Here is a 26,012-nt window from a genome sequence, read left to right on the forward strand (position 1 = left end):
AGTGACGTCACAGCGTTAGCTGGGGCAAAACAGAGGGAAGCTTGAGGCGAACACTCAGTGCGTTTACATGCAGTTTAATCAAGCTATGCTCAAAATTTGACTTTCTCACTAGAGTCCTTGTCCCCGGTTACATGCAGCGCAAGAAAATCGAATAGCTATTCTCCTCTTCCACACTAGGTGGCGATACGTGTCTTTTCAGCGGGCTAATACCACGTTAATATGTTGTGGTGTCATTATATTTTTGAGGGCCAAACTGAAAAAGTAAAAACGCTAACTTGAAGTTTAATTGCATATCAGCCACTGACATTTCTAGACACGATTGAAAGAAAGGATTGGAGTTTGTCAGTCATCAACACTTGTGGCCAGTGTATTAGCATATTCTCTAAAATATGCGTTTTTCTCATCCATTCATGCCAAAACAGCCCATTGAAATACGCTAACAGCTGTTTACAGATTATAGTGATTTGGATCTTTTGCCTCCAGTTAAGCCCCGTCCCTCATACGGGTCTGTAGAGGCGATCGGGAGCCAAAAGTGCCTACGCTTCTTTGGGAGCCGTGACAAAAGATCCGACTCTCGGAAAAGAGCCGAGCTTCTCATCGCGAATATGCGCAATCGGTGGGCGGAGTTTTCCTACCTCTTATTTTGATCGCTCCGCCCACTCAACACCACTAACATCCACACATACAGCACGGAGTCGCGGCCTCTTCTCCTGTTCTGACTATTTGCGCTGATTCTGTGGCATTTATCGGCTAAAAACAAGCGAAACGAGAATAACCGGGATAAGTCCAGGCTCCGTGCTGCCTCATCTCTCGGTCTGTAACGGCCGGTAGCTCCGGTTAAATCCGTAAACGTGTTTTATTTCACTCTTACATGGCGACTTGTTCTGTTGCTGAGCTGCAACTGCAAGTAGGAGGAGGGCTGTGATTTTTTTTTTTTTTTTTTTTTTTTTTGAGCCAGTTAGAAGTGTTATTGTGGGAGGAAACGCACCTCAGAAAGATTTAACCAACTAACAAAAACTGCAGCAGCTTCTTCGTTGGTGTTCTCCTCGGAGGTATCCAGCCGCATCTTCTTCTTCGTTGGTGTTGTCCTCTACAAACATGGCAGGAGGACTGTCAGATATGGGGCTGCTCGTCCTGGTGTGTCTGCTGCTCTTCCACAACACCTTCTCCTTCAACCTGGACGCGAGCAAACCCTACGTGTTCTCCGGACCCGAAAGGAGCTACTTCGGCTTCGCGGTGGACTTCTTCAAACCAAACGACCGAAAGTAAGACCCCCCCACCCCCCAAAAGCGTCCATGGTGATGAAGATGATGTTGAATGCTGACCAATAGGTGTAATAAGGCAATATATTCAAACACAAGACCATTTACCATTGCATATAATTGCATTATAGTGCAAATAAGTGCAAAATAAATCCAATAATGGGGAACAGACTACAACTATAATACAGGCTATGACTTAAATATTGATGACCTACGAGCAAGGAGCCTCTCCCTTCAAGCATTCTCTGTTTACATTGCTTTTTTACCATAAATTACTCTAATATTCCGCTTAAATACAACGTTGAAGTTTATATACTTAACTTGAGCCTTTCATCTACTAATATATTTTATTAAATGCAACTTTATTGTCATTTGAGGGGCAGTTGTGGCTCAGTAGGATTATAATAAAATAGAATTAAAAAAAATACTTTATTCATCCCCTGGGAGATATTCGAGTGTTCCCTGGCTTGTACACAAACATACACAGGCATCAACATAACACACCAACAAAATCAACAGTGGTATAAGACTGTATTAACATGTAAAACTATGTACAGTTGACAGGACGTCTTTACAATTTACAATTTCGAATCCTGGAATGTGCCACAAGCTGAATGTGTCCTTGAGCAAGACACTGAATTCCCAGTTGTGTGTTTGTGTGAGCGACTGGGTAGATGTGTCTATGACTGTGAAGCGCTTTGAGTACAAATAGAGAGGTGCTATACAGAAACAAGATCGTTTACTAAGCATATAGTACAAGGACATACAAGATGCCGTTTCTGTGCAGTTTATTTTGCAAATAGCAAAGTGAATCCAGTAATGGGGAGCAAACCACGACTATTATACATGCTGTGACATGAACACACATACTATATTGCCACAAGTATTTGATCACCTGCCTTTACACGCATATCCGTAATCCATAAGGTTTAATATGACGTCGGCCCACCCTTTGCAGCTATCACACCTTCAACTCTTCTGGGAAGGCTTTAGGTTTAGGAGGGTGTTTACTGGAATTTTTGACCAGAAGAACAACTAGAAGAACATTTCTGAGGTCAGACACTGATGTTGAAACGAGAAAGCCCAGCTCACAGTCTTCATCTAATCCATCCCAAAGCTGTTATGTCTATCAGGACTCTGTGCAGGCCAGTCAAGTTCTTCCACACCAAACTTCCTCTTCCAGGTCTTTATGGACGTTGCTTTGTGCACTGGAGCTCAGTCATGTTGGTACAGGAAACTGTTTCTCAAATTTAGGGGCATGGAATTGTCCAAGATTTCTCGGTATGCTGAAACATTCAGAGTTCCTTCCAAGAACAGCTCCTGAAAAACAACCCACACCATAACCCACACCCCCCACCACCAAACTTCACACTTGGCACTATGCAGTCAGATTATACCGTTGTCCTCGCAACCTCCAAACCCAGACTGGCCTATCAGATAGCCCCATGAAATAAATTAGTTTCTTATGAATAATGAGTTATTTTTATTCATTTAGTGGCGTAATATGTTGTAATATGTGGTATCTTATTATCATGCGTCTATTATAATCATCATTGGCTTCGTGCTGTGGTACATTTTGGCCACAGGAATATATAATATTACATAAATATGGAGGAAGCTTTTTAGACTCTAGACTTCAAGTGAATTCAAGTGTTTATGTTTGTATTAATAATGTTATTTTTTAAATCCGTACACAAATGGAAGTGCATGTAAGTAGCAGTGGAAAAATCCTTAAGATCCTTAAATTACCAAATATAATCCCAATACCTGGTGTAACATTATCTTAGTGATAAAGCGGGATTATCTGTGATGTGACACTAAGCGGCTCCTTGCCTGAACTTGAGAACACCCACGCATTGAAAGACGACTGAAGAGATGATTTTGTGGCTGCGTAAGTCTTCATGTTGTCTGTGGAACATCTTGGTAACGGTCATATCATGTGCCTGTTGTTTTCCTGGTCTTGTTTCCTGCTCTATTCGTGGACTGTCTGTTGGAAAAGATAGCAAAGCGTCCCCTTTTACACTGTCCCAGCCTCCGCCGTACTTTTTAGGGTATTGAAGCAAGTCTTACAGAATACTTTTTATTCGTTAGCTGTTAGTTCTGCAGATTTTATTCAGTTAATTGATATATTGAGTGGAACACACACCGTCCTGTTTCATCAACAAGGAAGAGCTCCAGCTCTCTAACTTTGTAATTTCGTCTCACTTCCTGTCTTCGTGTCCAAAACACAGATCAGCCACAACATTATGACCACCGACAGGAGAAGTAAATAACATTTAAAGCATCTTGTGACAATTCAGTGTTCTGCTGGGGAACTTTTAGATCTGACATTCATTCATGTGACTGTTACTTGGCCTAAACTCTCCCTTCAATGACCAACACTAACAACAGTCTGTTACCGGACACCCTCAGAAGGCCCATGTCCATTCTCTGATGGGTCACCGCTGTTTTGGAGTCAAGCTCAGAAAGAAAAGATTTATTCTCAACCAGAGAGAAACAATCCGATCAGCGACGTCATGTTTAAATGTTCAGACGAGATCATATTGACAGCGTCAGTCCATCGTTTCAGCTGTGATATAGGCTCTTCATCGTTTCATCCCCACCGTGGTCCCTGCTCTACTGTGATGCTGCTTTCATTTTTTAAATTTTTGGTTGGAGTTTTGTCGGTTTCGCTTTGACATAAGGAACCACAGTGGAAACCTAATGGCCCATGAGCCCATGATTAAGCTCAGCTTGTTTTCCTTTAACCCTTTAACATCATGCTGGGTTTTATATGAGACAGCAGGAGCTTTTTGGACCAATCAGAGTGTTTGAGTAAATGCTGCAAGTCGTTATAGGATTCAACCAACACATTTTTTCAAAACAAAAAAAAAAAACTAGGCGAACACAGCAACTGTGTGTCAACTTTGATTCCTCAAGAACAAAACCACTTAGAGTGATTGTGACTTTTATGACAGAAACTTCAGAGTCTTGGCTTTAAAAAGAGACCAAGACCACGAATGAGCTCCAAAATGTTCATGAACAGCATTCAGTTTACTTTGGATACGTCCTAAATAGGATTTTCTTTCATTTTTTCTAAAAAGGTTGGAATGATAAGATAATGGGGAGGATGCCTGATGAGGCTTTTACACATTGAAACATATTTTGAAACATCCACTGACTAATCTGCGCTCTCATGTTGTTTCCCCGGGGGCTGAGTCAGACACCCTGATGCGTTCTTTGACCGACTTCCTGTCCTCTCCTCAGGTTGGACGTTCTGATTGGAGCTCCTCGGGCCAACACTTCGGGCAACGTGGTGGAGAGAGGAGCGGTGTACAGCTGCCCATGGCAGAGCACCTCCTCCTGCCAGCAGCTGACCTTCGACAACACAGGTAACAGAAAATGATGCTTCGCGTTGATGCTGCTGCGTCGTAGGCACCTTAGATAACCTGCAAAGGTTCAATCAAAGCTCCACCATTAGGGATGTCCAAGGCTTTTCTTATTTTACTTGTATTCTAGACCATTTGTACATCGTCCAACTTTAACTAGTCCAGTAAATGTTTCTGTTAATGTAGCGTGGAGAGAGTAGCTCGTACCGTGCCTCCATCCAACACCATAAACTCTCTATCCCCTCTTTTCTCCATGATCGTTTTAAATGTGGCGTTCAGTGTTTGTTGTGGTGCCTGAGAGAACTAACGAATGGTGTTGGTAGTACTGAATGACCATCTCCTACTACCGCCTTTCCAAACATCCACACTGCAGCATTTGCAAATATCTGTCTGACTGACTTCGTTTCTCAGTAAAGTGTAAAGCCTTTTCCACACGGCAGACATGTTTAGTGATATCGGTTCTTCTTCTCTTTGGATTTTTGGCAGCTTTGATGGTAGCTAACAAAGAGGAAGCCGACGTTTTGATGCTGCATGGATGTGGTTGTGGTTTATAGCAGACCGACAATGAATAACTACAAAAGAAAATCACTTTACAAATGCCTGACATTCTTACCCCAAACTTCCGTTCATGAGGCGAAGCAGCAGCAGCAGCGGCAGGAGGAAATGTTGTGTTGGCATTAAGTTAATCTTGTTGACTTGTTAATAGTGTCCACTATTAATAATAATAATGAGATCGACCACACATAGAAATAAATACAGTATATTGAATGGCCATGACCACTGGTAGCTACACAGGCCGTGGCAGCTTTGGCAGTAACGGCGTATTATTGATTGGATAATGAGGGTTCAGCCCAGTCTGCTGCTGTTGTCTCATGTTAAGACACATTCAGGAATGTGTGCCAGAGCAGGAGATGTGTCGACTCGTTCGTGGACTGTGTGTGTGTCAACAAGTTACTGTTTCCAAGTCTCCTGTTTATCCACAACACAAACATATCTGTCAAGCAGTGATTATGATTCTCTAATCTATCAGTTCCCCTTTGTTGTGAAAGGAGGGATTCACTGGTGATACAGCCGCATTAATAAGTTGTGTATTGCCTTTATTTGTCAAACGTGCTGTTGTTCCTGTGGGAAACCAGAAGCTTCTTCCAGGAAGCTTTATTCTCCTCATTGTTATCGGTTTCATGTTTAGCCCGACTGTGAGAGTGGGCTGTGACGTGTTGTTGCTGATGCCCTGGGCAGCAAATCATGATGTTTACTTTGTATAAACATCATCTTAAAACCCTGAAGATATCATATTTAAGTTGCTCTAAAACCTAAAACAGCTTTTTTTTTATTGATAACGAGTTTACGAACCCTCCGATGAGACTCTGGTCATTGCCCAACTGTTGGCGGATGGACAGACAGACAGAGACTGGCTGGTGAACACTGTCAGATATTTTTTCCATGGAGCTAAAAGGGAGTGGATACTGGACAAATATTTGCACGTTTAAAGTTCTCCATGTCAACTTTAAAGCAGATTATGTTTACTGTTTCCGACTTGTTCCCGCTCTCCTCGGGGGGGGGGCAGGATAAAGCAACTGAAAAGTTGATAAAAGTTGTACTCGGAACATATTTACTGACTGGAATCATCATGTGTCATGATGTCAAGTCCAGACATGGCAACTCTTATAATATATATCAGATGAGAAGGTGAATCATAGGAAATAAATGTGACCTTCTTCAGTTCAGCCACAGCCTTATTTGGTTTGATATATAACCCCCACAGCTAATGTTGCCTGATATTCAGCTGTTATTTTGTTTCACTTTAATGTTACTCATACGTTGACACACTCAGTCTCATATTATCACCAGGAGGAGATGTGGTTATTGATAAGGCCCCACCCAACAAAACTGTCTTTACGCTGCAGTTCTCAATTACCCAAAACACACCACACAGCAAAACAACACAAACAACAACTAAAAAAAAAAAAAAAACACTGTGAAACAATCTACAAAACCAAAACAACATTCATACAGTACAGGAGGTTCCCATCAGCTGTAACATCCGAATGTAGCTGTAGCATAATTCCTCTGTTACATTTACTAGAACATAATCTGGATCTCATGAAACCGTTCATACTTACATTAATTAACCTTTAACTACACTTCAGCAGACATCGAGAGCTGTTTTGATGATAAATGCTTTTACAGTAATTCTTTATAACTGTGTTTGCTCTTGTCCCGGCAGAGCGTCCCATAAATAAAACAATCAAATTTCTGCCGGCTGCCTTTATCAGAGATTCCCTCAGTGGGTGGAAGTGTTCATTAATCTGATTGCAGTCTTTCAGTGGCTTCAAATAAAAATGTAGATGGACGTGAAAGAAGAAAAGAAATCTCACTTTTTCTGCAGGTTTCTGTCTTGAGCCAAAAAGAAAAGATTGTGAAAGCTCAAGATAAGAACGGTGCGTAAGATAAGGCAGCGGCGGCTTTTTGACGTTGTAACAAGTTCATTTCTTCGCAGATGTTCTGTGTTAGTCTCGGACTGAGATTACTGGAAAAAGATGTTTTCAAAGACAGATGCAGAATAAATATTGAGAGAAGTTGGTAAAAAAAAACATGCCATGGTTGAAATAGATTACTCATAACCGGATTATCTTGACAGGTGTTTATAAATATCTTATACATCCCATATAAGAGGAAAAGGATTAAACCCTTGAATGTGATTAAGTCCAGACATTTTTTGGATTTCATTAAGTGAACGCGTAGAGCACAGGAAGCCGGTGAATTCGTCTGGTTTATTGTCGGCTTATCTCCATCTCGGGTGTGGACATTCTTGCCTCAGATAACCAGCCAGCGCCCAGTCTGTGGAAGGTAATATTTCAAAACACACCTTATCCTCTAATGAAACAGTGCGGCCGCAGTCCTTCTGAAGCTTTACTGACTAAACTCACAGTCTCATGTTGTGTGTAGCTTTCGTAACCCGCCCGGACTTGTCTGCAACCTGTCGCAAAACCTGAGTTTGAGAACAGCTGATGTCAAGAAAAAAACGCCAGCCGGAGGACACAAGCAATAAACCTGGTGGCAACTTGCAACTAAAATCATTGCCACGGGACATCTGAGTTCATGCCGCCGACAGATGCTTAAATGATAATGATGACGAAGCACTGACTTGCCTCAAAGGGACAGATATTAGTTTAAACTAGTGCAGATTCCTTCTGCATTGTGCTACATGTGCAGAGCTGCATGTTGTTAAACGTTTGGAAACAGTAGGTGTGTTTCTTTGAATGCACCGTTTAATTTGATCATTGTTTGTGAATGCAGAGAATTAGCGTAAGTTAGGAAAGTTTGCATAAAAGATTAAACGAGTCACGTGTTTGCATTTTTCCCAAATTATGGCGGCTCCTGCTGTCGTGCATGCTTCAGGTGTCCAATAAAGTCCAAATAGTGTGATGATTCTTGGAAAAAAAAAACAAAAAAAAAACAACTAGAGCAACTAGATGCACAAGCTTTTAAAATGAACTGTGTCTTTCCAACCACAACAACCAGACGACTATTTCCGTGTTTGAGTGATTTGTTTGATTGTTGGTTGACAGTCAGTGTCCTGTTGTTTCAAACAAGAACTCCTCGAAGCTTCTCTGCAGCTGCTTTCTTGCGTGACATCGCTACTATAAAATAAACTACACAAAGATACAGTTAAGTTACGATGTAAGTTAGTTTAAACAACGTTTTACAGGCAAATAATTCAGCAACATTTCTAAAGTTGATTATTCCAAGTCAGTTTTTTTTTTCTCCGACAAAACTGCACAACTGATTACGGTCGTTTCATTTTCTGTTGTTGGTCAGGGATAAGGAAGAAGGAGGTCTGGATATACATGTTTATGAGTGTGTTGGGAGGGAAGAAACACAGGAAGTGAATGATAAGTGGAGAAGGGGTTGGATTAAATAAGTGTGAGGCCTTTTCCTAGTCCTTTCTGAACATGTTAGGGAAATATAAAAGCATTCATTCATTCATTTCAAAGATATTATACATTTTCTGCATGTACTGGGAGGGAGAGCTTCAGGGTTTACACACTTTCCATATTGTGTCTTCAGCTGGAACAAGTCCAAGAAAGGGAGCGAACACTGAGGACAAAACGCGGACAGAAAGACGCGCTGAAACCAAAATAGCAAGAGACAGAGAAGTGTGTGTCGTTGTGTAGTCGACTCTAGTTTGGTATTCTGTGGGAGACCTCAGCCACGAAAGTAGGAAGTTACAACCTCACCGCACTAAGATTGTGATGCCCTGCCCCCCCCCCCTCCAGACCCGGCCTCAGTGCATGCACAGACACATTCGGCCTCTCAGACGTGAAATATTTAACACGTGGAAGGTGATGACCGCGTGTCATTTCAGATGTAGAAACGTCCCTTCAGACGTGAAGCAGAAAGAAGAAGGATGAGGCTGGTTCCTGTTCTTCCTTCAGGCCGCACCCCACATGAACTGTAAACATATTTTGTTGCTCGAGTTAATTAAAGGCCAGCTTCTTCTCATTATGAAAACACTTGGGGCATTTCTGCAGCGGTCTCATCATTTCATGTTATCACAGAAGATTTTATTTTATTTTTACTTTTTTACGACCTAACTAAGGAAGGACTGTTGCATTGTCTTGTGCAGCTGTTCATAATAAAGTGGCATAAAAGCGTCTGAGTCCTTTCTACCCTAAATGTTTCAGTTGGACATGAGCAACTGTTCTGTCTTCTCGGTTACGTGGGGGTTTATAATGAGACGGAGGAGCACGGGTTGTTATTACAGTAATAACTGTAACTATAGCCTGTCTGATGCTGAATTTATGAATCTGATAATAATATATATCAGCCCGTAGTCATGTTTTAACCCAAACACAACGTAAACAAACACATCCTGGATGTTTCCATCTAAAAAACAGCCTGAATAACCTCACATCTGTAGTAGCTTTGCCTCACTGACCCCTACACTGATTCGTAACGTCAATAACTTGACACCAGCCCATATATGAGCTCGGCCCAATAATTGCTCTATTTTTTTTTTTTTTTTTCTTGCTCCTAAAAATTTGTTGAACACTTGGCTTCTTGCAGCATGCTGTTCTAGGGCGGTTATTTCCATAAAAGGTGATTTTCGTCTCACGCAGCCTGAGTAAATGTTGTAGTAGAGCAGGCCTCTCGCACACAGTGTTTACTTTGCAGCTGCGTCCAGCTTTGAATTACAGTCGAACGGACGAGCAACGAGCAGCTTCCCTGCCGGAGTGCCTCCGAGCAAAACGCTGCGGGCTCTGTGCACTCTGGCAGAAACCAAAAGGCTCGCTGTTTCCTCTGGCTGTAATTCTGCTAGTGAGTGGCCTAGTTTAAGTCGGCCTATGAATGTGTGTGTGTGTTTTCTGCTACAATAGAGGCCTTTGTGGTTGTTTTGTCCGGCGTGATCACCGGCCGAAGCTTTACTGGACCAGAGAACAGATTTGACTGGAATAAGTTGTGTGCGTGTTGTATGACTCACTGTTAGTCTGTCTTTGTTCTGGGTTTGGGTTGGGGTTCAAATTATGATTCATCACGAACCTTTTCTCCTGCTTGTTTTTTTTTTTTTTTTTATTATTCATTTATACGCATGCGTAACTCTTGTATTTTGTCAGGAAGTGTGGTGAAACACACAATGATCCACTCTTGACTCAGAGTAATTAGGACATAGTTTATGTTTTTCATGCGTCTCACCTGTTAAATGCGCTGACTGACTTTAAGAGCACATTCCTGCCAAGCTGATTAGATCTGGAAAGGCTTCTCTATTAGACAAATGGAGATTATTAACTTTTCTTCTAGAGCCACTGCGAGGTTGGTGGGTTTCCCCCTAAACATCATCCTGACATTCCCATTAGACTCCACTTGGCTTGTTTTCACGCTCACTTACCACATATTACCATGTCACCGTATTAAATAAAGATGGTGGGGGTACTAGCATGCTAACGGTAGCATTTGAGAATCACAAAGCTTCTGTCATGTCCTGTTCCTTGTGACGTTTCTGCAGGCATTGACTCATGTCCCTGGTTAAGAGGTGTTGTCATAGATACGATGCCTTTTAAGAGGGTAAGAAGCTGACAGGAAACGCTGGGCATCACGGTCGGCTGATTCTCAACCATAATTACAGATGAATCCATTTGTACTTCATCCACAGAATCTGGTGGGCAGGAAAAAAAAAAAAACTCCTATCTGTAATTTATCAACCAAACACAGCTCAGAGAATGAGACGTCTTTCTTTCAGCACAGCCAGTATGTGTCAGCAGGCGTGGATTTCCTGCCGTGATTGGAAAATCCCAAACGTTTCCTCACTGTCTCCCTGTAATATCCCATTAGCTGCTCCTCCCTGACAGACTGTGTCACATTTGTGTGGCGCTCGCATTTTTCTTTATAACAACTTTATTCGTCCCTAAAAGACCAATTCAGTTCACTCAGATCAGCGGTGGTGTTTGGTAGTGTTGCCTTAAAACCGTCTGGCTGCAGATTGAGAGCTGTTGTCACTGAAAACACTGGATTAGGACTTAGTGGCCAGGTTTCATCATGACGACAACTTTGCACAGTGTCCTAACCAACGTTATGAGGTCATCACTAGGAATGGTTTAAATCAGCAGGTGATGTTTTGGGTGAAGTGAATGTTTTGCCCTTTTGTTTTTGTGGACACAAAGACGTCCGATATTCCGGGAAAATACTTTTAACATTTCCTGTTGACAGTGTGTGGGTTGTACATTGTTGTGCACTATTTGGGGGGAAAAATGTGAAATGTCTGCATGTTTTAGGGCATCTGCAGAGCGTCGTCCAAGAAAAGGGGAAATAAGCTTCAATTTAGTCATTAAACGGCTCCGTCTGGCCGCTCTACCCAACGAAGAACTGGAAAAAGCTGCTTGGATCGGCGGCGAAACCTTTTTAAAGAAATTTCTTATCTTTGTGTTGTGTACACGAACCTGAGGTCAGACAAAACAAGATAAAAGTCATAAAACAATCAAACAATAAAACCAGTAAGAACCAACACCTCAAACCGAGTCAGAGGCCGAAGAGAAAGACGAGTTTTAAGAGATGATTTAAGAAGAAGCGCAAACAGAGCGGATACTTCATCATCGTTTAAAGACGTGTTGATCTGGAACATGTAAAGAAGTTGAATAAACCCGTTTATAGCTGTGATGAAAATGTGGTTAAATGGGACGGTCGCACTGACGTGACACCAAGCGTTGCATCTGCTGCTGCTCAGGCGCCGGATTAACTATGACTGTGGTTTTCTGTGTTTGATGGTTTTAGAAGAGTCGCACTGGAGAGTGGTGGAAGATCAGGCCAACAACACGCTCAGCATGTGTGTAAACTCCTTCAGGAAGGTTGGAAAAGCTCCAGGTTTCTTGTTGAGATATTAGTGTGCGACGCTGTCAGGAGGACGGACGCTGCTTTGAGGAATCTGAAACATTTATATGAAATGCTCCTTTCAGGCTCTGGGCTTATTGCCATGCTGTGACTCTCCTTACTATGCTCCATTCATCCCTCATGTATTTATCCCGTCCGTCCATCTGTTGACCATCGGCTTAGAGAGTGAAGACTGTCAAAGCTCCGCTGTCATTTATAGCTTCAGCTGTGTGAGTGTCATGAGGCTGTCTGAACTCTAATTTTATCCCCGTTTGAATGGAAAGTTATGGCCACTTAAAATAAAAAAAAAAAATGGTATAAAATGTGTCCATTAAAGATGGAATTTATTGCCTCTTATTTCCTCCTTGTTGAACTGAAAAATAATCATTATTTTAATCACATTTCGTGTCTTATTTCTGTGATTGAAAGTGTAAAAACTTGAGCGGCCGTTTGAGGATGTGATCAGGCTTGTATGTTGACTTGTAGTTTCAGGTAAAACTGGTGTTACCAGCTAAGTAACAGTAAAACATGTTTATGTGTGTGTGTGTGTGTGTGTGTGTGTGTCATTTATATCAGTTAATAACAACAACATCTTGTTTCAGATGAGAGGAGGAACAATGAAGGGAATCAGATGGAGTTTAAATCCAAGCAGTGGTTTGGTGCGTCGGTGCGATCTGACGGAGAACACATCCTGGTGAGAAACCACAGCCTTTGTTTTTTTCTATACTTTGCTTAATTGCATATAAAAGAAACACTTTTAAAAGAAAATAACGTAAACGTAATACGTTCCCTAACCCCCAGAATTATTTTCTTCTGCAAACTAAACTAAAAGCTTCACATCCCAGAATGTGTTTATTAGATTTATTTAGACTCTGAGTTGTGTATTGTGTGTTTTCTAGGCCTGCGCTCCTCTGTACCAGTGGGCGACTTTTGGTGTCAGTGACCGCGAGCCGGTGGGAACCTGTTACCTCATGAAAGGAAACACGGTGGTGGAGTACTCCCCCTGCAGATCAAGTCCGTTCCTTTCTTCTCTTTGTCTTCTGTGTCTGTCTCAACCAGAGTCCAGATGTTTTACCGACTGTTTTACGGTTGTTTTACTGTGGTTACCAGCTATAAAAAGACACTTTGTTTAGAGTCTACCAAACCAACATCTAGAGAACTGCTGGTGACAAAAGCCTTTTGTCTCGACCAATAAGTTGCACTCGCACACAATGCAAAAAAACAAAAAACAAAAAAAAAAACAGCCAAAAGCCACCGGGCGTCTGCATGAAAGGAAACAACGACAGTAATCTGTATTCATCACTCTGATGGGGAAACCGTTTGAGCTACTATTAGCTGGGAATAAACCGTTGAGTATTTGGTCGACAGCAGGGCTATTTATTCAGTTACAAATCCAGTTGGGCCAAATTTTAAGATCAAGAAATGTCATGCCAGACATTTCAGGCGCCCAGGAAGCAGCTGGCATTTCAAACCAATACAGATCCACGTGATATATGAACAGATACACATCAAAAGGTGCATAAAAACACAGCAACAGAAATAGAAACATTTTTTTAAATTGCTTCTGGTCATATCTAACGTGGTACATGACATTTAACGAAATAAAAATCTTTTAGTTGTTACCCCATCGCCCTTAGATTTGGTTTCAGTGTTGAAACGTAGCAACACTAAAGAATATTCAAAGCCCTCTGCATTTGTTCAGTTCACTTCAGTTCAGGTGGACTACACAACAGGCTGGGGTCGGTCCTTAGTCTCTCTTCCATTAGACCTGGGCTACAGGTTCATTATTCTAGATAATTATATTGAAAATATTACACATGTCTCTTTCTTTTCTCATGCATTGGTTCTCCGAGCTTTAGGCCCGTCAACCAGACGTAGTGATGTCTGTGACCAAACTAGGGTGACATGTAATTACCACCTTACAAACTCCAGACTGGTGGTTTGGTTTGTTACTGGCTAACATAGCGGAGTATGTAGCAGCTACAGGTCTGATTTAGAAAGATTTAAGACTCTTACATTGCGTCTGGGAGACTAGAGGACCCAGATGGTGTCCTACTGAATAGATGTCTGCCTCTGTTTCATGCTGTGCGTGATATTTTTGTATTTGCTCTAACGCCGCTGTTACATTTTGTCATCCAGACCAAAACGCACCAGACGGCCAGGGCTTCTGTCAGGCCGGCTTCAGCGCCGACTTCAGCGTCAACTCCAAGGTAAAGCCAGACCTGTTGGATTAAACTTTCATTGATGCTGCAGCTGGTAGATACCAACTTTAACGTCTTTGCTGTATGTTTGCACAGGTATATTTTTTTGTAACTGTCGCTAACAGCCATTAGCCTTTGCTCGTAAAAACACGTTTATTTATATCAGTTTCCTGAAGAAATGCACTTTACATTTTATTTAGAAAGTTTATTTTAGCCTGTTATAGACAGTAATCATACTTAGAAATGTCTTTTAGCTTAAAAAAAAAAATAAAAATAATAATTTAATGTCAATTATAACATTATAACATCCAAAACCGAAGGTGTTATGTAAAATAATGTGTAGGCATACAAGTTACCCAACCATACATTTGCTGCTACAGATTGTTTGTAATGATTAATTAGAAGAAAACTGTAATTGAATTAGTTAAACAATTAATAATTAAGTAACTAATTATAGGTTTTATGATGCCAGTTGGTATTTAGTGATATTCTCAATGCTCTTTTAGGTTTCATTTATTCTCTGGGGGTTTAAATATGGACCTCAAACCCTGCAAAATGTTCACCTTTGCAATCTGTAAAATGATTTAAATTCATTCTGATGTGAACATGATTGGCTTCACCAAATTACACAACGATCCCACCAACAAGAAATATTTAAGCTTCAGAAATGTTTCAACCTTTAGCTGCTGGAGGAGAAACGTCACCAAACTAATGGTGAATTATCCTCTAGGGATCACAAACGGTCTGAATGGGAATCCATGCGATGGCAGTGACATCACTGATTGAAAAAATACATAAATAGGGTTATCAAACATCTGTGAATAAGACTCTTTTCCTGATTTGAAGCAATGAATGGGAACTGAAAGAGATTTTTAAAAAAAACTAACAAATCTCTCTTTCTGTTTCATTTTTATGGCTTGTACAGAAAAGGGTGGTGGTGGGAGGACCCGGCAGCTTCTACTGGCAAGGTGAGTGTTATCACTGACTCACCTCTTTACTTTCACATCGTTATCGCTCAGATCTGGACAGATGGAGTCTGTTGGCGTATCTCTGAATGACGGGTTGAGGATTCCCCTTGAAAATCTTTACACTCGCCAGCTGGCCGCCTTCAGACAATTCTGCATTCTTGTGGTTTCCCCCAGGCTTTACAGTGCAACTCTTCTTTATTCATTATTCAGGGTTTCAGTCTTTAATCCTTACGTCCATTTGTTACCACTTTGTGATCGATGCGTTGGTGCCATTCAAAGTTAGGTCTGTGTAGTTCGTTATGACTTAGAAATATTAGCAGTTTGCAGAAATAAAACTACAAATGCCTATTGTGTTTCCGTTCCTCATAGTGGAGCCCACCTCAAGGATGTCTGGAGTTTAGTCATTTCGAAACTAAAATTTAACCCGTGATGGTCTTAAAAAGGTCTTAGAAAGGCTTCAATTTCGCTTGTTTAAACCTGCAGAAAACTCTGTTATTACAGATTGAAACTCATTGTTGTAGTTTTGGCCGTTGTTTGTGCAAATAGAAAGCTAAAGTCAACTTAACACTAGTTAATAAGGAGTCAGACAAGAATTAGAATCAAGAGTCTTTATTGTCATTATGAGACCGGCTTAAAGACACAGACATTTAAATAAAACACTTATGAAAATATGAACACCCTTAGAAAAAAGAAAAATATATGATAAAATAATGTAAATAATGTAAAAACGTAAGTGTCTTCCAGTAATATCTCCAGAGAGGAGTTATGCACACGGCACTGTTGTAATCTCACTCCTCTCAGTTCATGAAAAGTCTGGTTTCTTATTTCTCCTTTTTTTTTTTGTATTGACCAAACATTGCTGTGTATTTAAAAGGAGCAGGAAGACGTATAAACTTAACTCCTACCCCCATTCAATGCCTTATATATAATGAATGGGTTTAATATACAAAATGCATTGATTGATATATAATCAATCAGCTGCACCAACATAGACCTACAGTATATAATCTTACCATATACATCATCAATCAATCAGCATCACTACAATTAACATGATGCCAATTATTAATAATATATATTATCGCTATAAATATATTTATATGTTCACTATATATTGATAACCAATGGATTTAAAATGCAATATAAAATAGTATTTATAACAGTTATTAATCACCCTTATTATTAATAAGTAATACTTATGGAGGTAAATATTACAGCTGTTGATATATTCACCAGATTTACATAATATATAATAAGTAATATCAATATGTGCAATATTCATCCAGTGTTAATTCAACATATCTTCTACCTATTCAATATCTCATGCTCATCACTGCACCGTGCACCGTCGGCTGGTTGGTCTGCGTTGACTCGTTGTCTTATTCATTGGCGCGACCAATGAACTGACCAATGAACTGACCAATGAACCTTCCTCATCAAACCTCTACATCCACATGTCCCAAAAATAATGCACTGGAATCTGTTCTTACTGCTGTCTGTTCCTAAAGATAGAAGGTCTTAAAGATCCGCGTTCATATTTTAACTAGTGAAGTTTAATTTTAGCCAAATCACTTGATGTGACTTGTGTCTAAATTGTATTCCCTCTTGAGAAAAAGATTTTTAGACTCAGTCGGACTTTCCTGGTTAAATAAAGACTGAATAAAAATAACAGGTATCAGTCTAACACTCAGGAAGTAAGCAAATGTCAGACTTCTCTGAATAACTGTGCTGGTTCATGACCGCTTTCTTCACCCAGTATGAAGCAAAACCATAAAAGATGCATCATTTCCTGTTTACACAAAATTTATTTGGTCAAACTTGAAGGTCTACCGAGCAGAACATCAGAAAGAAAATCATTTGCGGACATGATGTGTTGTTTGTCCGATCTTTCAGCTCAGGTCTGAGTCGGTGGTTTGTGGTGCTGCTGGCTCAGCATGGGCAGGGTTGTGTTGTGTCACTGTGGTGATCAGTGGGCGAGTCCAGAAAAAGGGCTTTAAAGGCTCGACTCGTGGTGAGCAGCTCCTCACTGCCGAGGCTGTTTCCATTACTAATCCACCGCTGCTCTTTGTTCTGCTCTGTTATTTATCTGGACGTCGTTTCAGAGACGATGCACGAAGAAATGTGACATTATGGTTTGACACTGTTGTAATGTTCCAGATGTCTGAGATGTTTCTGCTCCTGATTTAACTGCTGAGACTGAATGAATCAGAGATGCAACAAAGCTATTGTTAGTTTTTTTTATTAGGTCATTAATCTTCCAGTAAATCCATTGGTTAATTTACCACCGGGTAATAATTAAAATAGTTATAACTTATAAGTTATAACGCCTGTTCATACAAAATATGTTATACGATTTTTGTGTGGTCAGACACTGTTTCAGACGGACAAACCATTTTCCATGTTGCTGCGTCACCGCGAGGTGAAGGTGCAGGTGAAGGTGAATTAGTCCAAAAAAAGGAGCTGTGGCTGTTGTTTGGAAGTTTTTTGGTTTCAAAACATCCGACCAAACAACCATTTTATGCAAATGTGGTCGGGCTAAAGTTGCAACTTGCAAATGTTGCAACTGTTGCACCACTTTTTATAGAGCTCTCAAATTGTGAGACACATTTCAGTAAGTTCACACGCTACACAATATATTTCTCAGCTGAGAAGTGATAAAAAATATCGCAGCACATTAGTGACATATATATAGATAGATATGTAAGTGTAAATATATCAGCCACTCAGAAAATAGCATTTCTTGTTGCCAGGTGAAATAGCTGCACATTTAATCACGTCTCCCACAAATGCTGCAAACACACGTGCATCATTTTTTATGTCCCGAAAGTCATGAATAAAACTTTATTTGGTTTAAAGGAATTTTAATTGAACATACTGACACTTCACACTCGTCCAGCTCAAAAATAAATAAAAAAATAAATAAAATCCAAGCTACTCCAAACTAAACTCCAAACTTAAGAGTTAAAGTTTTGTATTTTGACTGTAATTGACTGATCCCTCACTTCATTAGAATCATGAGTGGCTCTTCTTTGTAAACAGCTTCATTTTCTGGGATCTATTATCTACCGCAGTAATTCTTCTCTCAACCAGCAGAAAATGATTATGCATGAAAAAAAAGCCCTGATACACCGTGATGCTGCCCGGCTGAACTCGTTGTTGTTGCGTCTATGTTCTTCAGCAGGAATCAAAACTGTTGAATAATTCAAATGTCACAACTCTGTTGTTAGTTGATTAAAAAAAAAAGTTTCTGCTGCTATTTCTGCCGTCCATAATGTTTGTGGACGGATATCGTAGCATCATGCATTCAGTAATCCAACACATTAGCTGCATTTCCATTACACTTCTAGAACTTTCCGATAAAGAACAGTTGTACGTGTTTCCATTTAAAAGGTGTTTTGCGAATGAGCTGTAATTCTCGTAAAGTCTTTGACATCCCATTATTCTCTGGAATTCTCGTCACTTTGAGGAAGATGGACCTTAAATGACCCCCTGAGTCATCACTGGGGGTGGGGAAATGCACTTTTGTGATAAACTGTTATAACTATATCTATATATATATACATATATATGACAACAATCGATTCTCTGTTTCAGACCGACCTTCATTGAATCCGTATTTGTGCATCAGATCTTTTCTTTGTCTAACGTTAGTTTATCTGGTGACCAACACACTGGACTCAACTGGAGCCTTTAAACGAGCTCCACCCAGAGACGCTCAACAGTAAAACGCTGCTGCAGCTTTAATGACTCAGACCTGAGGATGTCATGGAAATAAGACGACATGTCCTGGTTTATATCCTAAAAAACAACTTCTTCCACATTCTTCTTCTTTTCTTTTTGAGGCAGTTAAACAGCTTCACAAAACACATTCAGTAGGAATGTCAGTTTACTTCAGAGCTTTCTTTATTTCACACATTCATGTAATCTTGCTCATGTTGAACAAAAAATGTGTAACTGCCCCAACATTTATTCCACTGTTTCACTGTTAAATGAGGTCAGCTGGTCAAAATATTAACAAACAGAGGAAGTGAGTCACTGCCTTGGCCTCACACATCATCTCCTCCTTCACTGTGTACTGAGCAGGTAAAGTCCAGGCAGGTTAAGATGTGGATTGTGCGTTTGTGTTGTAATCCATGTTTGTCTGGTCGTCTGACATCAGAGGGCGTTAAAACTAAATGCTCTTAACGCTGAGTCAGTCGCACACATGTGTTTTTTTTTTTTTTTTTCTCGTCCTCCTCCCTGCACGGCGAGGCTCCTCCTGGGCTGTATAGCCTAATTACTGCTTCCTGTCGAGTCAACACTCGCAATTACACATCCAACCCCACACACACAAATGCACACAAACACACAGCTCTGGTTCTGATTAGTCAGCTGTTAGCACTGCGGCTCCTTTAATTACAAGTTTTGCTTGTAAACAAACTTAAGTGTAAATCCTTTTTTTTTTTACTTTCTTCTTTTCATTAATTTATTTATGTTCTGTGTCGTTTTCAACTTCACATATTTTCTCTCTTTCTCTACCTTGTTTTTGTCCTGTTGTGTCTTTAGGTCAGCTGATTGCTGACGACATCTCTGAGATTTTTGCCCGATACAACAAACAGTACATCATCCCCTACAGTGGAACGCTCTCCACCAAGTCAGCCGGCGCCCAGTACGACGACAGCTACCTCGGTAATCACACACACACACACACACACACACTCGCGCACACACGCACGCACACACGCACACACACACACACACACACACACACACACACACACACACACACACACACTTCATACACACACTTCATACACACATAGCAAATTCCTTTTAAAAAAAATAATTAAAAAAAATAATAAAGAAATTATATATATATATATGAATTAAATTTCTACTATTTTTTCTTTTCATTTTTGTTATTTTTTGTGTTTTGTTTTTATTATTATTTTATTTTATTTATTTTTTTAGCTTAGTTTTTTTGGTGTGGTGTATTAATGGATGGAAGGGTGGAAGTTACAGAGGGGGGGGATCACTTCTGCTTTGTAGAAATGACATGTAAAGTAAATTTTTAAAACAAAGACGAATAAAAATAAATTGGGGAAAAAATTCATAATTAAATCTCTAAATTTCTGTTTTTGTAACTAAATCATTCTGTAAACATTTAAATTAATTAATGGATTTAATGGACACGCTGCAGCTTTAGCAGCAGTTTTACTGCATCCTAAGTAACAGTTTTAAGTCCAAGCATTGGGATTTATGGATCAATAATTTGACAGATGAATCTCTTAATTTATTCCTGCACAAAGTTCTTCCTGGTCTAAACTGAGGCTGAGCCTTGACCGTTTACATGGATAATAAATAAAAGGATCTGATCCCTTTACTCACTCACTTAAAACTGGAGACTGATGCCAAAGCTTTCAGCAGAGGACTAAAAGCAACAATGTTCACACGTATAAATGTGGACTTTCTTTTATTATTGTTGTCTATTATTATTAATATTATTGTTCTGATCATGAACTTTGTTTGTCTCATTTCCTGTTGATGATTATTCTTTTTAGAAAAGCACCCAAGCAGAGCGACTGGGACACTCTCAATGAAATAAACATAACATAACATCAGATATATGCGTTTACATCCCCAAAATACACAAATATAAAAGAAGTGCATTTTATTTGTACTTAACTCCAACGTTATTGAAAACGTTATGAATTGTTTCCACTTTTATGACTTTGCTTCCACGTTGATTAAGGCTTTATTCGTGTTATTAAACAACTCTTCCAAACATCTCCATGTTTCTGTCCCTTCTGGAAACTGGATTTAATCGAGCAGAAACGAAGCATCACAAGGCTGCATCCATTTTAAGAGCTTTAATGGAAAACACAAGTAACAAACTAAAATTCTTCTACGTCTGGAGGCCTGATAGAGAAAACAGCAGCAGAGTTGTGTGTAGATTTACTGAGTGAATCCGTGTCTGTGTTCTCCAGGATATTCTGTGACTGTTGGAGACTTCAACAAAGATGGAAAGCAAGGTAATAGCAGGCTTGTGTTTATCTAATTTATTCACGAACGGCATGCTCAGTGTTAAACATCAGCCGACACAGAAAATAACTTGTGTATTACAGTAGATGTTGATTAGACTCGTTAAAATTTCTCTCTCTGTCTCTGTCACAGATTACGCGACTGGAGTTCCCAGGGGGAGCCAGGCAATGGGTTACGTAAGTCTCAATATGTCGTACATACGTCATCTTCAGCCAAAAGTAAAAATTAGTTGGAAGTCACACTCACACCTTCTGAAACATTAGATTCTTATTTTAACGCTTGGTCGGTGCAGAAAAAGCTTTTTGAGGTGTGATTATTAATGTGTGAAGCTCAGCTGATCTTATCTGTTGTGTTTTGCTGTTTCAGGTGAACATCTTCAACGGTGATAACATGGGCTCCATGATCAACTTCACCGGCTCCCAGGTGAGATGCAGGAAACTAAACAACTAGTTTGTCACTTTTTAAAAATGCATCATTCAGATTTACAAATCTCCTGCATTTACGCGGACACTATTATTCCACTTATAATCAGATTAAAAGAACAGTCGGCATAAAAATGTCTCCAATGTGACCAGTCAGGTTGATTAAATAAATGTAGGGCTGAAGGTTGAATCCTTTGATTTTTAGCCCAAATTCAGGCTCCAGCACATTCTTGGTTGACAACTTAAAAGTCAAAGGATGAAATCCAAGAAATAAAACTAATAAAAAAGAGCACTTCCTTCTTTCTTTCTCTAACGGAAACTGCTTGTCATCAGCTGAGTTAATGACAGAGTTCCTCTTCACTTTCCTGTCCGTCCTCCATAACTCACCCTCTGAAACCACTGACCTCTCTTTTTATCAGTTTCCTGCTTCTCTCTCTTTGAAGGTCTGTCCGTCCATATTTCAGTTTGCTTTAGATCTCTGTCTCCTCCTCTCTGACTCTCAGACGTCTCGTCTTCCCTCTGTTTATCACGGCCATTTTACTGTGTGTTAGTCTTAAGGGTTGTGTTTGTTTGTTTTTTATCTGCCTCTTTTATTGGTTGGAATGAACATATGACGGTTTTCACGAGGCACTAGAGGATAATGAGAGTTGTTCTTCGGTTTAGCGTTGTAGTTGTTGTGGAAGCGTAAAGCAAAGAGATTCTTGAACACTTAATTTAACTTAATTTAAAAGTCTTTCTGTCAAGAATAGTCTCAAACATTGAGATGATGCATGATTAATTAATCATTTTAGAGTTCTGATAAAGAATCTTAAGCTGGTTGTTGTTAAAACTGCCAAAATAAGTCTCATAAAATTAGATTTTAAGAATAAAACTTGTTCTTATTTCATGAAATTAATAACACAACTAATTTGGCAAATGGTTTATTGCATGGTCATAATCCAGCCGCCTAAATGTCGGCAGCCTTGTAATCAGTAACTTGCCAAAAAGAGAACTGATATAAGATACAGAATACGTTTTCTTCATTTTTTTATGTACAAGACTTAATTTTAAATCAAACTATGACGCCGAGATCTGGATCAGGTTTTACTAAAATTACTGTGTTTTATTTTTTTAATTTATTTATTATTATTTTTTAACTACACGATACGATATGTATCCGATACCTGGGTCACGATACATTTTTGCGATATTATGATATTTCGATATATTGTAATATTCTCTCTAGTTCACTGAGAAATTTTAAATGCAGCTTAAAATACATGATGTTTGTGTCTGATGTGCATCAGAGGACAGTGACAATTCACTGGGCAAATTGAGGCAAGATGCAATATTAACTCTATGACTTTCACACTAAGAAACAAGATTAATCGCAATTAAATATCATTAGTTTTTAATCTATATTAATATTGTGCATTGCAAACTAAGTATTTTGACATATCAATATTATTAAAATGTTCATACGATTGTACAGATTCATATAATATAAATGCTGAAGCTGTATGATCTGTTCAAAAGCATCAAAGCTCAAAAAGTATAAAAGCCACAGCTTAGATATTTGTATATATATAAAGTGTTCACACATGGGCAACTTTGTGTATCTTATAAACTGAATGACTGGGTTAGAAATTAAGCATTTTATTGTTTACTACAAAAGCAAAACGCAAATCAAAGGGTTAAGACAAATGATCCATTTCTAATTTTTTTGCACTTGTAGTGGTGGAGGTATGGAAGTCGTTCACAATCGGCCCAAAACATGACTCTTTCGTTTTCTTTTAATTATTAAGACATTCAAAATCGATATTGTATCGGAAGAAAAAAATATCACGATACATTGCCATATCGATATTTTTTCAACCTCTAATTTACATGCGGTTAATGAGAATCCAAGTTGTCTTTAGACTTTACAAAACCCAGAACCTGTGTCTGTGTGTATGTGTTTCTCTTGGAATATGAAAAATATCTTTCGTCTTTTGTGATAAAATGTCTCTTTCTACACGTCTAAACATTTAATCATCTCCCTCTGTCTTGCAGATGGCTGCTTACTTCGGACATTCGGTGTCTGCTACCGACGTTAACAATGACGGGTGAGTCCTCTAACGAACTGAGCTCTGTCATTTTCTGCTGCAAGAGCTCCCAGCTACTGAATTTAAAGACACACGAGGACTTTTATAACCTCTGTTGTCCTCTGGCAACTCTCAGCAACACACTGCGCATCCCGCTAAGTGAAACCAGATTTAAAATTCTCTAGAATTCACACCAGGAGGCTTCAAAACCTGCCTGTCAGAAAAAGGAGAAGAGGGATTTCATAATTTTAACACATTCACATATATTTGTGACGAACTAAAACAATGCAGGTAGATGATTTGAATGTGATTTGAATCTGAAACCAGATTAAAAATTGTGTTTTCATTTTATATTATTGGAGCACTCCCTAAGCTGTATCTGTTGCATGTTCTACTTTCGATAACCAGGAAATGATGAACTCTGTCATGGTTGAACACCTTCATCTTAAGATGGACATTTTCTGGATAAAACAGGCTCCAACAAGTCAACACTTAAATTCACTGATGTGAATCACTGTCACACTGTGCTGTCTTAGGAGAATTGTCCAAATGTATTTGTTAATTGCGTAAAGAAATATCAGAAACAATCCGATGAACCTGAGATGTTTTCCAAACTGTTATTGGTTCGATTGCTCTGCTACACATTTCATGTATGACCTCGGTTTCTCGTATGTGTTTACCAAAGAAAAATCGGATGTAAATGGAATTATGTGTGTAAATGCATATAAATGCCAAACATTTGGTTTCCTGTGTCTGTGTTTCAGGGAGTTGGATCTGCTGATCGGAGCCCCCCTCTTCATGGACAGAGGCTCAGATGTAAAGCTGAGGGAGGTTGGGCAGGTAGGAGACACTCTAAACATTCACTGCCTTGCAAAATGTAAATTCTTTTTAGTCATAAACGTCGTCTGAGTAAAAACGTGCATGCAGAAGAAGAAGGCAATGCATAGGCAGTTTAACAAATTGGCTGTAAAAGGACATATCAGTGTCAAATTTGAAACATAACAGATAGTCAACTGCCAGTAATTATGGCGGGCATCACTACAGCTGCCAGGACAATACTCTGATGTCTACTTTACTTTAATGTCTCGTATTTTACTTTTATCTCCTCTATTCTACTTCAGTTTTATTACACAAGGAATGATACATGTGTTTTGAGCAACGATAAATGTCTCGTACTGTAAATCTCTGTACTGTTATACTGTTATTAGACTCATTTAGTCTAATTAATTGGTTAAAGTTGACTGTTATGCAGCTGGATAGAATAAGGGATAAAAGAAGTTCACTATGGTAACGGAGCTGGATCAGTCTCCTCCGTCCCTCTAGCGTTTGGTGTAGTGGATGGGATGGATTGTCCATAATGGAGAGCAGAGCAAAAAACAAACCAAAAAAAAAAAAGAAGAAGCTGATGCGTCACTGTTGTTCCTCCTGAAAACATAACTGTGTGTGTGTGTTCTCCAGGTGTCTGTGTACCTGGGTCAAGGTGGATTTTCCTTCCAGGCTCCTCAGATGCTGACGGGCACTGAGGTTTACGCCAGGTACGGTTCTGCCATCGCAGCGCTGGGAGACCTGGACCTGGACGGATACAACGGTAAGAGACAAATGGTCCATCTTCCTGTTACCGGGAGGACGACCCTCATCTAAATCTCATCATACCAAACCCAAACATTCACTTTAAAGCCTCAAACATGTGTTACATCCCACTCACCTACCTCTGGTGTCGTTGGATGGTTCATGGTTAAAAACGTGGATCCAAAGTCTCCTACGTACGAAGCTCATCAGGTTCTTATTTTGTCCCTTATTTGTACCGTATGGAAATAAGCAGTTTTATTATTTGTGTATATTCTGATGTCTGGTCTCCACTTCATGTTTGAGCCCTTCAGGCTGGTCCTAATATAAATACAGGTTATTTATGGTTCAGCTACCAACAGTGAACGCTTCAAGTCACATTCACTCATATTAGGAAAAAAACACGTCCGGGCTACGACGATTGTCCAAAATATTCCCGTCATTTATTACTATATTTTGTTCAAACATACAAAGAAAGACAAAAAGCTTCAGACCCTAAAATTCCTTAATTCCTTTCCTCGTCTCTCTTTCTTTTTCTCTCTCTCTCCATCCTCCACACAGATGTGGCCATTTCTGCTCCTTACGGAGGCCCCGACCGCAACGGCCTGGTCTACATCCATAACGGCCGCTCTCAAGGACCCGACCCGATACCTTCACAGGTAGATTTACATAAACTCAATTTACCATGTTATGGTCAGATTCCTGCAGAAACCGAAAGACTCAGACAGAATAGAAAAATACGTCATTCATCCCCTGGAGGAAACAGGCCATAGCAT

General features: G+C 39.7%; 1 protein-coding gene across 1 annotated transcript in view; it reads left to right on the forward strand.

Moving 5' to 3' along the window:
• Positions 1 to 653: 653 nt before the first annotated feature.
• The window catches only part of itgav (integrin, alpha V), a 43,216-nt gene continuing 17,857 nt past the window's right edge, over positions 654 to 26,012 (forward strand). Inside the window, exons 1-14 of the mRNA XM_047600564.1 lie at positions 654 to 1,265; positions 4,509 to 4,633; positions 12,598 to 12,689; positions 12,895 to 13,009; positions 14,135 to 14,205; positions 15,122 to 15,164; positions 19,710 to 19,832; positions 21,131 to 21,175; positions 21,318 to 21,361; positions 21,552 to 21,608; positions 23,639 to 23,691; positions 24,435 to 24,510; positions 25,129 to 25,258; positions 25,798 to 25,895. Coding sequence (XP_047456520.1) covers positions 1,099 to 1,265; positions 4,509 to 4,633; positions 12,598 to 12,689; positions 12,895 to 13,009; positions 14,135 to 14,205; positions 15,122 to 15,164; positions 19,710 to 19,832; positions 21,131 to 21,175; positions 21,318 to 21,361; positions 21,552 to 21,608; positions 23,639 to 23,691; positions 24,435 to 24,510; positions 25,129 to 25,258; positions 25,798 to 25,895 — 1,239 coding nt within the window. The 5' untranslated portion in view covers positions 654 to 1,098. The remainder of the gene's footprint in view (positions 1,266 to 4,508; positions 4,634 to 12,597; positions 12,690 to 12,894; positions 13,010 to 14,134; positions 14,206 to 15,121; positions 15,165 to 19,709; positions 19,833 to 21,130; positions 21,176 to 21,317; positions 21,362 to 21,551; positions 21,609 to 23,638; positions 23,692 to 24,434; positions 24,511 to 25,128; positions 25,259 to 25,797; positions 25,896 to 26,012) is intronic.

Source organism: Mugil cephalus, chromosome 12 (assembly GCF_022458985.1).
Source record: "Mugil cephalus isolate CIBA_MC_2020 chromosome 12, CIBA_Mcephalus_1.1, whole genome shotgun sequence".
NCBI lineage: Eukaryota > Metazoa > Chordata > Actinopteri > Mugiliformes > Mugilidae > Mugil > Mugil cephalus.